The sequence below is a fragment of the Pteronotus mesoamericanus genome, unplaced genomic scaffold (genome assembly GCF_021234165.1).
Source record: "Pteronotus mesoamericanus isolate MK-2021 breed Mesoamerican mustached bat unplaced genomic scaffold, CSHL_Meso_final contig_20, whole genome shotgun sequence".
Classification (NCBI taxonomy): Eukaryota; Metazoa; Chordata; class Mammalia; order Chiroptera; family Mormoopidae; genus Pteronotus; species Pteronotus mesoamericanus.
The window spans coordinates 27,423,668-27,438,113 of record NW_026555085.1 but is presented as its reverse complement, the minus strand read 5'-3'; the positions used below and the strand labels follow the sequence as shown (position 1 = coordinate 27,438,113).

Below are 14,446 nucleotides of genomic sequence, written 5' to 3'. Positions count from 1 at the left end.
TCATAAAACTGGTATTTCTAAAATATTATTTGCCAAGCAAACAATATGTGAAAGTAGTAATTAGATGGTTCATTAATAAAAAACACAACTGCTAGACAAACTGATCAATATCAGATAAGCAACTTTCAATTTAATTAAACTAATTTCATTCTAATACCAGGAAAAGTAAAATTTATGGTAGTCAAAAAAAATAAGAAATACATATGATTTTGGCTTTCTAAAATACTGAAAAAATTTTTTTCACCGTTTGCCTGTATAGTCAGTGGACTGAGAATAAATGCAAAAGGTTGATGTTAGATTGGAACATGACTGATAACAAAATATCTCAATGAAAATATAGTACACAAGAACTGACGTTTTTCCTTTTGCATAAACAGTGAAACATACAAGCTTTCAGTGTTCCAAAAATATCGTATTTTCTCATTTACCATAATACTACAACACTACAGCTATTTATTTTCCATAAATAGTTCCTGCCTTATTAACTCAGATATAAAATCAACTGAGGGCACTACTACAGCAATTTTGGTCATTGTTCTCATGAAAGTGTCAACTAGCGTACAGTTTCAACTACAGTCTGTATCTTGTTCATAGAAACAGGTAAGGATTGTAGTCATGAAGTTGAGAAAACAAGAAGAAGGGAAATTAAAAGGCTTGTTAAAAATGAATAAACTTCCTGAAAGCTACAATGTTTAAACAAAAATTGTATTTAAACAAAAACTTAGATATCTAACATGTGGTTTTAACACTTTCAGAGCAGTTTTCTATAGTTCTAAAATTGCATTCAGGAACTCATAAGTCAATTAATTGAATGGTTTAAGTAACACTGTCAATAAATATTTTTATTATGAATGAAAATAAAATATCATTATTACTAGTTAATATTTTTATTATTTTATTATGCTGTTTCCTTACCTACTGCTTTCAGAAACATGTCAAGAAAGGCAGAAAAGAATGAAGAAGTTCAGTTACCTCTGTCAGGTACTCAGGGGAACCAGACACTGGGTAGGCTTTGGTAACAAATTTTGCCACAGAAGGCATGTTGATAAAACCTTTCCAGATGAAGTTCAATCGAGCTAGGAACGTAGACTCAACTTCAACAGTTCCAGGCATCTCTGGACTAAAAAAATGACATTAAAAAGTTCTCAGCCTAAAGATATGCTCATGAATAAATGCATTTTCTAATTAGTCATCAATTATTCCTATTTTAGCAGGTCAAGAAGATTAAAGAGTTTCTATTTTCACTTTATAAAATTATACACATATTTATATAGTCCTGTTTTACAATGTCATCCATAGTCGTTTGCTTAGGCCGACTCATGTCCAGAAGTGAAAACAATTTTTCTTTAATGACCTTTCTTCTGCCTTTGGGGACAAGCATAATTAAAGCGAGTTTTATAGTCAAGTCCCCACATATTCAAATCTCTAAATTAATTTTCCCAGTCTTGTTCTTTTATCTCAAGTAGTTTAGAGCACAGAGACATAAAGTTACTTTCAAAAATAAAGGTTCCTAAAGAAATGTTACTTTTATGTTTTGGAAAGCCTCAAAGTACAAGTTGGCAAATATTTATAATGATTATTATAGAAATTATGACTAAGCGAAAATTACCGTGGAGCAGGAGAGAATGTAGACTTTGGAGACTCCTGTTTCTCTTCCTCAAAGAATTCAGAAGCCAAAATATTCGAGGTTGAAGACAACGCATCTGCTATACTTTCTGCTTCATTGTCTGAATGTTTACGAGATACTCCAACAACAACTTTCACCTTTTTCGGAGAAAGATCATCTACAGGTGGTGCCATTCGCCCTAAAGCCAGAACACACCAAAATAAGCTATATGTGTAAAATGAAATTTCTGTAACTTCGTTCACTTTTACTTCTAAAGTTATTCAATTTCTCTGAATGAATTATTGCATAACCATACATTTCCCGGAGTAATTTTTAACTATTATCATTTCTCAAACCAACTTATATTACACCTCTCTGATGTGAAAAATTAGGAAAATAGAATGTTAAGCTGCTCAGGCAAGCTGAAATGGAAATACAACTAGAACCTAAAAATCAGGTTTCCTAATTCGCTAGCAAATTTTTAAAAACTAAACTAACCCAAATTCCAACAGTCGTAAGAACTTGAAGAGCTGTGTTAAAACAAATCCGTACCCTACTTTGTGTTACATATAGCAGTTCATACAGGCATATGGATCTATAGGCATACAGGCATAGTGCAATGCTACTTAATTATTAAACAAAAAAGAAAATTAGTAAAGTTTAGAAAGTGACATTAATTTTATGTTATTGCATCAAGAAAGAAAAAGCTCACTAAAACATTCTGAAAAGTCACATCTGGTAGCACTTAATCAATGTTTTTGTGTGCTGCCATTAAATTTACCGAACTATTGCCATGAAAATGATTAAAATTAATAGAAATAACTATGAGTAATTTTTAAGATTTTCCCCAGATAAAACAACTAAATGGGTGTACTTAAAAATACTATTAAACCAGGGTTAGCTTTTTTTAGGGAAAACAATGTCTGCCCTTTAAGTCTTCATCATTGTACAAACTGCAAAATAATGTGAATACACTTAAATTTTGAGGTATGATTTTTATTATAGGAAAATTACATAACTTTTAATACATTTCATCTAATTTCTAGTACAATGATGAAGAGCAGTGTATCAACTACTGCATATTACAGTAAAAATACAAAAATCGAGAGCTACATCTTTATAGAGTTTTAAAGAACTTGTGATCCTCCACCTTTACCAATTAACTGAATATAAACATAAACTCTTCCTTAACACATTGTCATTTCTTAGGCCCTAACTCCAGTCAGCCTCCAACATCTGTCATGATTACTAACTTAATTATCTCAAAACCCCTACTTATTTCCATCTCCAATGCTACCACTCTAATTAAAATCTCATCTCCCATTTGGACTGTGTGAAGACTTCATATCTATTCTCCATCCCTTCTCTGTTGACTTCCTCCACTGTAATCTCCACACAAATTTAGAGATATCTTCATAAAATATCTCCAGGACCAATCTGGAATTACAACTAAATTGTAGAGAAATCATCTGGAAAAACCAATGGAACAACAGCTGGAGCCTTATAACCACTGACAGATGGAAGAAACCTCTTCACCACCATGTAACTGGTAGGGAGTGCAGAGGAGACTCAAGAGGGCTAGCTGGGTCCCAGAGGTGGGAGCTGAAGTGCCAGAGAGAAATTCAGTGGCTGGGGGTGGGGATTCCCCCTGAGAAGTGTGGGATCTAAATTCCAAGCAGGGCTCCCATGCCTATAGCACGAGAGCCAGGAAAGACACCCAAAAAACATCCAGCTGTTTCTCTCTGCCAGGAAGAGGTGGCTGGAGTCACACAGAGCCTTCTAAAGAGGGAACGCACATAATTTTGTTTGCAGCCCCTTACCCTGAGCTCCAGCAAAGGGGGAACAGAGTGGACTAGTGATGTTGGAGGAGGGTCTGGGGACAGAGGCTTTGGGAAGAGAACTAAGGGAGCAGCTGCTAGGATCCCTGTGTTGAGTCATCATCGATACTGCAGAAGCCATCTTGCTCAGGCAGAGTAGTCTCCTGAGTGGCATCAGCCTGAGGGGAGGTGATAGCCCCATCCCCAGGAGTTACTCTGCCCCAACCTATAGTGCTTAAGCCTGTCTGCTGAGTGCAGCGTGACTAGATTAACAATGGAAGAAGACTGCCACAGACTGTGGATCACTCTTAGTCTCGAACAGGATGCCTACTAAGGCCAGACTGGGACACATTTGACAAAACCAAGGGCCAATTCAGAAAGAGAAAGCAGAGAAACGAATTCCACCATGTTCTTCGTGATTTACATTATTTTCTCTCCTGCGCAGCTTGTTAACATTCATTTCTTGTCCTTCAAGTTTGTGCATATTAAGTCACTAAATTTTACATTATAGTTTATTTCAAATCTCATATTTTGCTCCTCCCTTCTCTTACTCCATTTTACCTCTTCTTTCCTCTTATTTTCATTTTAAATTATATTTTCTCTCTTGCTACCACTTGTTTCCATTCCACACTTTTTACTATTTCTTCCCCCTCTAGCCTCTCAAAATCATTTTTCTGTCATCAGTCATTTCACATTCTTTTTCCCATTCTTAAAATATTTGTCCTCTCTGCACCTTTATCAATTTTTGCTCATCGGCTGTGGGTAACGTGGTGGTTGTTGCACCTCTCCAATTTTATTTCTAGATCTTCACTATTATATTTCAAATATCAAATTTTACCACTCCCCCTCTCCTATTCCATTTTGCCTTCCTCCTGCCCTTTCTCTTTTTCATTTTAAATTTTAATTTTTCCCTGTCTTAGCCTGGTTTTCATTTCTCACTTTTAGTAGTCCTTCTTCCTCTATCATATCAAAATCACTTCTCTTTCCTTTAGACATCTCTTAAGATTTCCTTCTTTCTGTTTTCCCTCTTATTCCCTTCCACCTATATTAATCTTTGCTCGTTGTTGACAGTGCTGTGATGGATCTTCTTATCCAATTTGGTTCCTATTTTTCTTTCTTCTCTACCTTTTTAAAAAAAGTTTTTTAATTTCTGTTTAATCCAAGTACTACACACTGCCTTTCTCTTACTCCATTCCACTTTCTTCCCGCCCTTTTTTATTTATGAGGTAAATTTTTCTTTCTCTCTTCACCTTGTTCTTATTTCCTACTCTTATCATTGCTCTTTCCTCTACACTTTCAAAATAATTTTTCTTTTAGTCATCTCATATTTGTTTTTTCTTTCTTATGATAGTCTTAATCTCTTTATACCTTTATTACCATATTTTACCATGTATAATGCACACTTTCTTTGCCCAAATTATAGAGGGGAAAAATAAGGATGAATATTATACATGAATAGTACTAACTTTGTATCTATAGAAATGTTTTTAATTATTTTATTTATGCTTATGCATTAAAAGTGTACCTCTAGAAAACAATGATACCCTTATGCAAACTAATATCCAGGAAAATGAAAATTGGTTTCTAAATGTGAATAAATAAAATATTGAATTAAAATATTAAAGATTTTTTTCCCGAAAGTTTATACCAAAAATGTTGGTGTGTATTATACACAGCAAAATACAGTAACACTGGCTCCTTAGCTACTGATACTGTGATTGTTTGTGAGGGTTAATTTTGCAGGTGTGGGTTTGTTTCCTAGGCTGTTTGGTTTTGTTCTGTCAGCACCTATACAACCGCATACAAGGCATGGTGGAAGGAGTGACTCTCAGTCAGCCAACCTGAGGAAAGGATCCACCAAAGAACAACCCAACAACCAAAACCCAATTACAACCAGAGAGCCCACATAAACAACATTAAGGACAGACCAAGAGCATCAAGTTCAAGAGATCAAGGAGACAGCACCACTGAATGCCACAAGTTTCCTACCATAGAAATCATACCACAAAGACAGAGAGTCAAGGCAGATCAATCTAGGAAGCAGAAACAAACAAGAAGAGCCCCTAGGGAAACAAAGAAACCACCCCCAACTTAAAGGAAAGGAGGAATCTCGGTAAGTGAACTTGAGGCAAGCAAACTATCAGATATTGTGCTTGAAATAATGGTTATAAGGATGCTCAATGAGCTTGGTAAGAACTACAAAGGACCCTAGGGAAGTTACAAAGAATGTATTGCAAATTACACTAGCATGAAAAAGGATGCAAAAAGTATCAGTAAGAGCTAGGAAGAAATGAATACAATATCTGAAACAAAGAACAGAGGAGAAGGAATTCACAGCAGGCTAGATTACGCAGAGGATCAAATCAGTGAGCTGGAGGACAAAGTAGGAAAAAAAATTCCCAGACAGAGCAACAAAATGGAAAAAGACAAAAAGGAATGAAGAGGGTTTAAGGGAGCTGCAGGACAACATGAAACGTAATAATGTCCATATCATAGGAATACCGGAGGAAGAAGAGGAGAAGCAAGGATTAGAAAACCTGTTTGAAAAAGTAATGACAGAAAACTTTCCTAACTTGATGAGAGAAAAAGTTATATAAGTCCTGGGAGCACAGAGGGTCCCAATCAAGATAAATTCAAAGTGGGACTCATCCCAGGGATGAAAGGATGGTATAACATTCACATCAATAAACATAACACACCACATTAAAAAAATGAAAGACAGAAACCACATGATCATATCAATAGATGCTGAAAAAGCATTATGATAAAGTTCCGCATTCATTCATGATACAAAACCCTCGGCAAAGTGGGAGTAAAGGGAGAACACTTCAGCATAATAAAGGCCATATATGAGAAACCTACAGCCAACATCATACTCAACAAGCAAAAACTAAAAGCTTTCCCCCTAAGATCAGGAACAAGACAAGGGTATCCACTTTCACCACTTCTATTCAATGTAGTGTCTAAAGTTCTAGCCACAGTGATCAGACAAGAAAAAGAAATAAAAGGCATCAAATTGGAAAGGAAGAAGTAAAACTGTCACTATTTGCAGACGACCTGATAGTGTACACAGGAAACCCTACAGGCTCCACCAAAATACTACTCAACCTAATAAGATAATTTGGCAAAAGAGCAGGACATAAAGTCACTATTAAGAAATTGAAAGCATATTTATACACCAATAATGAAATATCAGAAAGAGAAACTAGGAAACAAATCCCATTTATTATAGCAACAAGAAAAATAAAGTACCTAGTAATAAACTTAACCAAGGAGATAAAAGACCTATACTCAGAAAACTACAGAACATTGAAGAAAGAAATTATGGAACATACAAACAAAGGGAAGCATATACCGTGCCCATGGACTGGAAGAATTAACATCATTAAAACATCCGTATTACCCAAAGTAATCTATAGATTCAATGCAATCCCTATAAAAATACCAATGATATATTTCACAGACTTAGAACAAATATTTCAAAAATTTATATGGAATCAAAAACAACCCTGAATAGCCTCAGCAATCTTGAGAAAGAAGAACAAAGTAGGAGGGATCACAATACCTGATATCAAACTATATTATAAGGCCACTGTAATCAAAACAATATGGTACTAGCATAAGAACAGACCCATGGATCAATGGAACAGAATACAGAGCCCAGAAAGAAACCCATGTCTCTATGGTAAATTAATAGTTGACAAAGGGGGCATAAGCATAAAATGGAGTAAAAATAGACTCTTCAAAAATTGTGTTGGGAGAATTGGAATGGTACATGCAAAAAACTGATACTAGACCACCAATTTAACACCATACACTAGAATAAACTCAAAATGGATAGAAATCTTAAACATAAACCATGACAGCATAAATGTTCTAGAGGAAAATATAGGCAGTAAAATTTCAGATATCCCACAAATATTTCTGCCAATATAGCATCTAGGTCAAGGGAAATAAAAGAAAAAAATAAACAAATGGAACTACATCAAAAGAAAAAGCTTCAGCATGACTAAAGAAAACATCATCAAAATGAAAAAGGAATCAACTGTATGGGAAAACATATTGTCAATGAGACCTTGGACAAGGGTTTGATCTCCAAAATATATAAACAACTCATAAAACTCAACACCAAGAAGACAGACAATCCAATTACAAAATAGGCAAAGGACCTCAACAGCCACTTCTCCAAGGAGGACATACAGAGGGCCCATAGGCATATGAAAGGATGCTCAACATCACTAGCCATCAGAGATGCAAATTAAAACCACAATGAGATACCACCTCTCACTGGTTAGAATAGCCACCATTGACAAATCAACAAACAACAAATGCTGGTAAGGTTATGGAGAAAAGGGAACCCTAGAGCACTGTTGGTGAGGATGCAGACTGGTGCAGCCACTGTGAAAAACAGTATGGAATTTCCTCAAAAAAATTAAAGAAGAACAGCCTTTTTACCAAGAGACTCCACTGCTGGGATTATACCCTAAGAATCCTGAAACACCAATTCAAAAACACCTATGCACCCCTATGTTCATAGCAGCGTTATTTACAATAGCTAAGTGCTGTAAACAGCCTAAGTGCCCATCAGTAAATGAGTGGATCAAAAAACTGTGGTACATTTATACAATGGAATACTATGCAGCAGAAAGAGAGAAGGAACTCCTACCTTTCGCAACAGCATGGGTGCAACTGGAGAGTATAATTCTAAGTGAAATAAACCAGGTGGCAAAGACAAACACCATATGATCTCACCTATAAGAGGAAACTAATGAACAAAACAAAGGAGCAAAATAGAACCAGAGGCATGGAAACAATGAACAAACTGACAGTGATGGGGGGTAGGGGGTCGGGGGCAGAGGGAGAAGGGGAAGTGTCTAGACTAGGAACATGTATAAATGTGCCAATGGGCAACAAAACAGGTTGGGGATTGAGTAGAGGAATAGGAGGGGCAGGAGAGAGCAATGGGAGAAATTTGGGACAACTGTAATAGAAAAATAAAAAATAAAAAAATAAAAAGACCAAAATCTTTATAGCCTGCATAAGCAGATTTTCAGCACTTTTGATCATGATCTCTAAAGTGTTTCATATTATGACCCATTTCTTACTTACAGGACTGTGTGTGTACATGTGCATATACATTATAGATATGTCTGTGCATATATGTATGTATGTGTGTATTTTTTTGTTATAAATAATTGGAACTAAAGTTTCAAAAAAAACTTATCTTTTTAAGTGCAATTCACCATGATATTTACTATTCTGTTGTTTTTCCTTAAGATGCAAGTCACTGAGTAGATTTTATTTCTACTACTAAATCACAGTTTAAAAAGCAATGGCTATAGACCTGGCTGTGTAGCTCAGTTCATTGAAGTGTCACCCCAAAAGCCAAGGCTGCAGTTCTGATCACCAGTTAGGGTACATACAAGAATCAACCAATGAATTCCCAGATGGGTGGAGCAAGAAATCAATGTTTCTCTCTCAAATTAATAAATAGAGAAACTCCTCAGTGATGCCTTCCCTGACCACCCTATTTAAAAGTTATGCATTGGAGATCCAATATGGTGGCAGGGTAGGTGGAAACTACACTAACCTCCCAGGACAAAAATGGAATTATAACTGAATTGTAGAAAAATCATACCAAATAACCAACTGAACACTAGCTAGAGAGAAGCCTTATAACCGAAGAGAGACGAAGAAACCACTTCACCAAAATGAGATGGGTATGAAGTGTGAAAGAGGCACGGGCTGCAGCTGATGTGCAGAGAGGTACTTCAAGCAGCCATGGTGTTCCCTGTGAGAAGTGTGGGCTCTAAACCCCAAACTGGGCTACCCAGGATAGAGCACCAGAACAAGGAAAGGAATGCAAATAAAATCTAGCTTTGAAAAGCAGAAGGATTTCTGTCTGACAGAAATGGACAGCTAGAGATGCAGAGCACCTCTTAAAGGGCCAATATACAAAATTTTATTTGCAGCCACTTGCCCTGGGCTCCAGCAGAGGAAGGCAGGACAGATTAGAGACAAGTGAGGAGATTCTGGGGCTGGTGGATCTAGGGGATAGCTGAAGGGTCAGCTGCCAGGATCCTTTGCTCAATTATTCCCCCCACTGCAGAAGCCATCTTTCGCCAGCAGAGCACCCCCCTCCATTGTGGCATCAGCCTTAGAAGAAGGAATAGCCCCACTTTCAGGAATCCCTCTTGCCCCACCCCATTGAGATTAAGCCACCAGGCTACTGAGAAGTACAGGGGGAGGCAATTTCAGTAATTAAGCGTAAGAGAAAGATTGCAAGCAAAGGCAGATCTCTAGGAGCTTGAGACTTTTGCTGACCCTCCCCCAAACCAGGTGTGGGTAAAAGCCAGATTTTGGTGTGCAGCTGGGATCTTTCTGCACACCCTCAGGCCCAGCAGAAGGAGCTACGCACTGTGGATTGCTGATAGCTCCAAACAGGTTGCCCAAAGTCAGTCACAGGGAGCATCTGACACATATCTGCACCAGAGTCTGCAGAGCTACCTAATATATAGAAACAAACACAAAGAGGCAACTAAAATGGGAAGACAAAGAAACACTCACCAAATGAAAGAACAAGAGAATTGTCCAGAAGAGCTAAATGAGATAAAGACAAGCAATTTATCAGATACAGAGTTTAAAGTAATGATTATAAAGATGCTCAGAAAAAGCATAAACAAAGACATAGAAACCATAAAAAAAGGACCAATCAGAAATAAAGAATGCAGTATCTGAAATAAATAATATACTGGAAAGAATAAACAGGTCAGATGAAGCAGAGAATCTAATCAGCTATTTGGAAGATGAGGTAGAAAAAAAATCACCGTAGCAGAGCAGCAAAGACAAAGAAGAATTTAAAATAATGAGGAGAGTTTAAGGGACCTTTCAAACACCATGAAGCATAACATCATCTGCATCATGGGAATAACGAAAGAAGAGAGGAAACCAGGGATCAAGAACCTATTCGAAGAAATAATAACTGAAAACCTCCGGTAACACATCAAAGGAAAAAGCACACTGTGAGAGCAAGCACAGGAGAGAAAGGACCCCATAGGACCACAAGAGGACATATCATAATTAGATGGCAAAACTTAAAGTCAAGGTGAGAATCTTAAAAGCCACAGAGAAAAGCAGTTAGTTACCTACAAAAGAGTTCCTGAAATTGGATTTCTCAACAGAAACACTTCATGACACAAGGAAGTGGCATGAAATATTCAATGTGTTGAAAAGCAGGACCTACAACCAAGGTTACATTACCCAGCTAGGTTATCATTTAAAATTGAAGGCAAAATAAAGAGCTTCCCACACAAGAAAAAGCTAAAGGAGTTTGTTACCACTACATCGGTGTTGCAACCAACGTTAAAGGGCTTGCTTTAAGAAGAAGAAAAAGAGAGGAAAATGGTTAACAAATAAAATGGTCATAAGTACAAATCTATGAATATTCACTTTAAATGTAAATGGTTTAAATGCTCCAACCAAAAGACAGAGGGTAGCTGAATGGATAAGAAAACAAGACCCATCCATATACTGTCTTCAAGAGACCCACCTCAGAACTAAAGATACACACAGACCAAAAGTAAAGAGATGGAAAAAAGATATTTCATGCAAGTCAAAAGAAAAAACAACCTGGGGTAGCAGTACTTCTATCCCACAAAATAGGCTTTTAAACCAAGGCTATAGTCAGAGAAAAAGGACAATACATAATGGTAAGGAAATAATGCAACAACAGACTATAAACCTAGTAAACATTCATGTACCAAACACAGGAGCACACACACATGTAAAGCCAAACTTGATGGACATAAAGGGATACTGGCAGAAATACAGTCAGAGTAGGAGATTTTGACACCCCACTGACATCAATGGATAGATCTTCTGGACAGAAAATCAACAAGGGGACAGCAGCCTTAAATTACACACAAGATTAAATGGAGTAAACTGATATCTTCAGGGTATTCCATCCCAAAGTAACAAAATATACATTCTGTTCAAGTGCACATAGAACGTTTTCTAGGATAAACCACATGTTAGGACATAAACAAGTCTCAATAAATTTGAGAAGACCAAAATCATACTAAGCATCTTTTCTGACCATAATCCTAAAAAACTAGTAATCAATCACAGGAAGAAAACTGAAAAATACACGAAGATATGTAAGCTAAATAACATGCTACTAAACAATGAATGGATCAACAAAGAGATCAAGAAAGAAATAAAAAAATACCTTGAAACAAATAAAAATGAGAACACTACAACCCAAAATCTGTGGCATACAGGGAAAACAAGCCCATCAAAAACAGAAACTCATAGCACTACAGGTCTATTTCAAGTAACAAGGAAAAGCTCAAATAATCTAACTTTACATTTAAAGGAACTTGATAAAGAACGAACAAAGCTCAGAAAAAGGAAAATAAAGATCAGAGCAGAAATAAACAAAGTAAGTCTATAAAAATAATACAAAAGACCAATAAATCCATGAGCTGGTTCTTTAACCAGACTTATCAAGGAAAAAAAAAAGATAGTAGACCCAAATAAAGAAAATCAGACACAAAAGGAGAAGTAACAAGTGACATCCAAAAAAAAGAAAAAAAGGATTGTACAAAAATATTACAAACAACTAAATGCCAACAAAATGGACAACCTAGATGAAGTGGATAAATACCTAGAAACATACAGTCTTCCAAAACTAAATCAGGAAGAATCAGAGAATCTGAATAGACAGATTACACCTAGAGAAACTGAAGCAGTAAAGAAATTACTCCCAACAAACAAAAGTCCTGGACCAGAAGGCTGCAAAGGTGAGTTGTACCAAACATTCCTAGAAGAACTAACACCTCTCTTTTTCAAAATATTCCAAAAAATTCAAGAGGAAGAAAGACTCCCAAGTTCATTTACAAGACCAACATTATCCTAATTCCAAAAGACACTACAAAAAAAGAAAATTATAGGCCAATATCCCTGATGAACATAGATGCTAAAATCCTCAACAAATTATTAGCAAACCCAATTCAGCAATGCATCAAAAAGATCATATACCATGACCAAGTGGGATTTATTCTGCAAATGCAAGTTTGGTGCAACATTCGCAAATTAATAAACGTGAGTCACCACATAAACAAATGAGGCTAAAAAAACACATGATTATACTAATAGATGCAGAAAAAGAATTTCATAAAATCTAGCATGCATTTATGATAAAAACTCTCAGCAAAGTGGGAATAGAGGAAACATACGTAAACGTAAAAAAGGTCACACATGACATTCTCACTGCCAGCATCATACTCAATAGGAAAAAACTACAAGTGTTCCCCTTAAGATCAGGAACAAGACAGGAATGTCCACTTTCACCTCTCTTATTTAATGTAGTACTGCAAGTCATAGCCATAGCAATCAGACAAGAAGAAATAAAAGGTGTACAAATTGGAAAGGAAGAAGTAAAACTGTCTTATTTGCAGATGACATGATACTGTACATAGAGAGCCCCAAACATTCCACCAAGAAACTACTAGAACTACTAAATGAATTCAGCTGAGTAGCAGGATACAAAATTAATATCCGGAAATCACTGGCATTTTTATATGCCAGTATCAAATTAACAAAGGGAAATTAAGAAGACAATCCAATTCACAACTGTTTCAAAAAGAATAAATACCTAGGAATAAACCTAACCAAGGATGTAAAAGTTCTGTACTCAGAAAACTATAAGACACTGAAGAGCCCTGGCTGGTATGGCTCAGTGAATTGAGTGCCGGCCTGCGAACCAAAGGGTTGTTGGTTCAATTCCCAGTCAGGGCACATGCCTGGGTTGTAGGCCAGATCCCCAGTAGGGGCACGCAACAGGCAACCACACACTGATGTTTCTCTCCCTCTCTTTCTCCCTTCCTTCCCCTCTGTCTAAAAATAAATAATAAATAAAATCTTTTTTAAAAAAAGACACTGAAGAAAGAAATTGAAGAAAATACAAGTAAGTGGAAGCACATACCATGTTCATGGATAGGAAGAATTAATATCCTTAAAATGTCCATACTACCCAAAGCAATCTATAGTATATATTCAATACAATTCATATCGATTCCAATGACATATTTCACAGAACTAAAACAAATATTTTAAAAATGTATATGGAACTACAAAAGGCCCCACATAACAACAGCAATCCTAAGAAAAACAAAGTTGGAGGAATCATGCTACCCAGTATCAAAGTATACTGTAAGGCTATAGCAAGCAAAATAGCATGGTACTGGCATAAAAACAGACATATAGAGCAATGGGAAAGAAATATGGGCACAGAAATAAACCCACAACTTTATAGTCAATTAATATTTGACAGAGGAAGCAAACACATACAATGGTCTATAGTTTATTCAATAAATGGTGTTGGGAAAATTGGACAGCTATATGCCGAAAAATGAAATCAGACCACCTTCTTACACCACATACAAGAATAAATTCAAAATGGATTAAAGACTTAAATGTTAGACCTGAAACCATAAAAATCCTGGAAGAAAATATAGGCAGCAAAATTTCAGACACTGCTTGTAACACTATTTTATCAGATACATCTCCCCAAAAAAAGGAAACAAAACAAAAAATGAACAAATGAGACTACATCAAACTAAAAAATTTCTGCACAGCAAAGGAAAACATCATCAAAATAAAAAGACAATCCACGAATGGGAGAACACATTTGCTGATACATTTGATAAGGCGTTAATACCCAAAATTTATAAAGAACTTACCAAACTCAACACCAAAATAACAAACCCAATTAAAAATGAGCAAAGGACCTGAACAGATACTTCTCCAAAGAGGACATACAGATGAGATGGCCCACAGACATATGAAAAGATGTTCAACATCACTGATCATGAGACAAATGCAAATTAAAACCACAATAAGATATCATCTCACACCTGTCAGAATGGCTATCACCAATAAATCAACAAAGAACATGCGCTGGTGAAGATGTGGCAACAGGGGGACCATTTTGCACCGTCGGTGGGAATACAGATTGGGGCAG

The 14,446-nt window shown here is 36.3% G+C and overlaps 1 protein-coding gene across 4 annotated transcripts in view; it reads right to left on the bottom strand.

Moving 5' to 3' along the window:
• Positions 1 to 14,446, bottom strand: part of PHF3 (PHD finger protein 3) — an 82,792-nt gene that overhangs the window by 10,459 nt on the left and 57,887 nt on the right. For all 4 annotated transcript variants that reach the window (XM_054569545.1, XM_054569546.1, XM_054569547.1 and 1 more), the window contains 2 exons: positions 1,610 to 1,805; positions 973 to 1,120 (listed from right to left, as the gene is read on the bottom strand). In XM_054569545.1, coding sequence (XP_054425520.1) covers positions 973 to 1,120; positions 1,610 to 1,805 — 344 coding nt within the window. The remainder of the gene's footprint in view (positions 1 to 972; positions 1,121 to 1,609; positions 1,806 to 14,446) is intronic.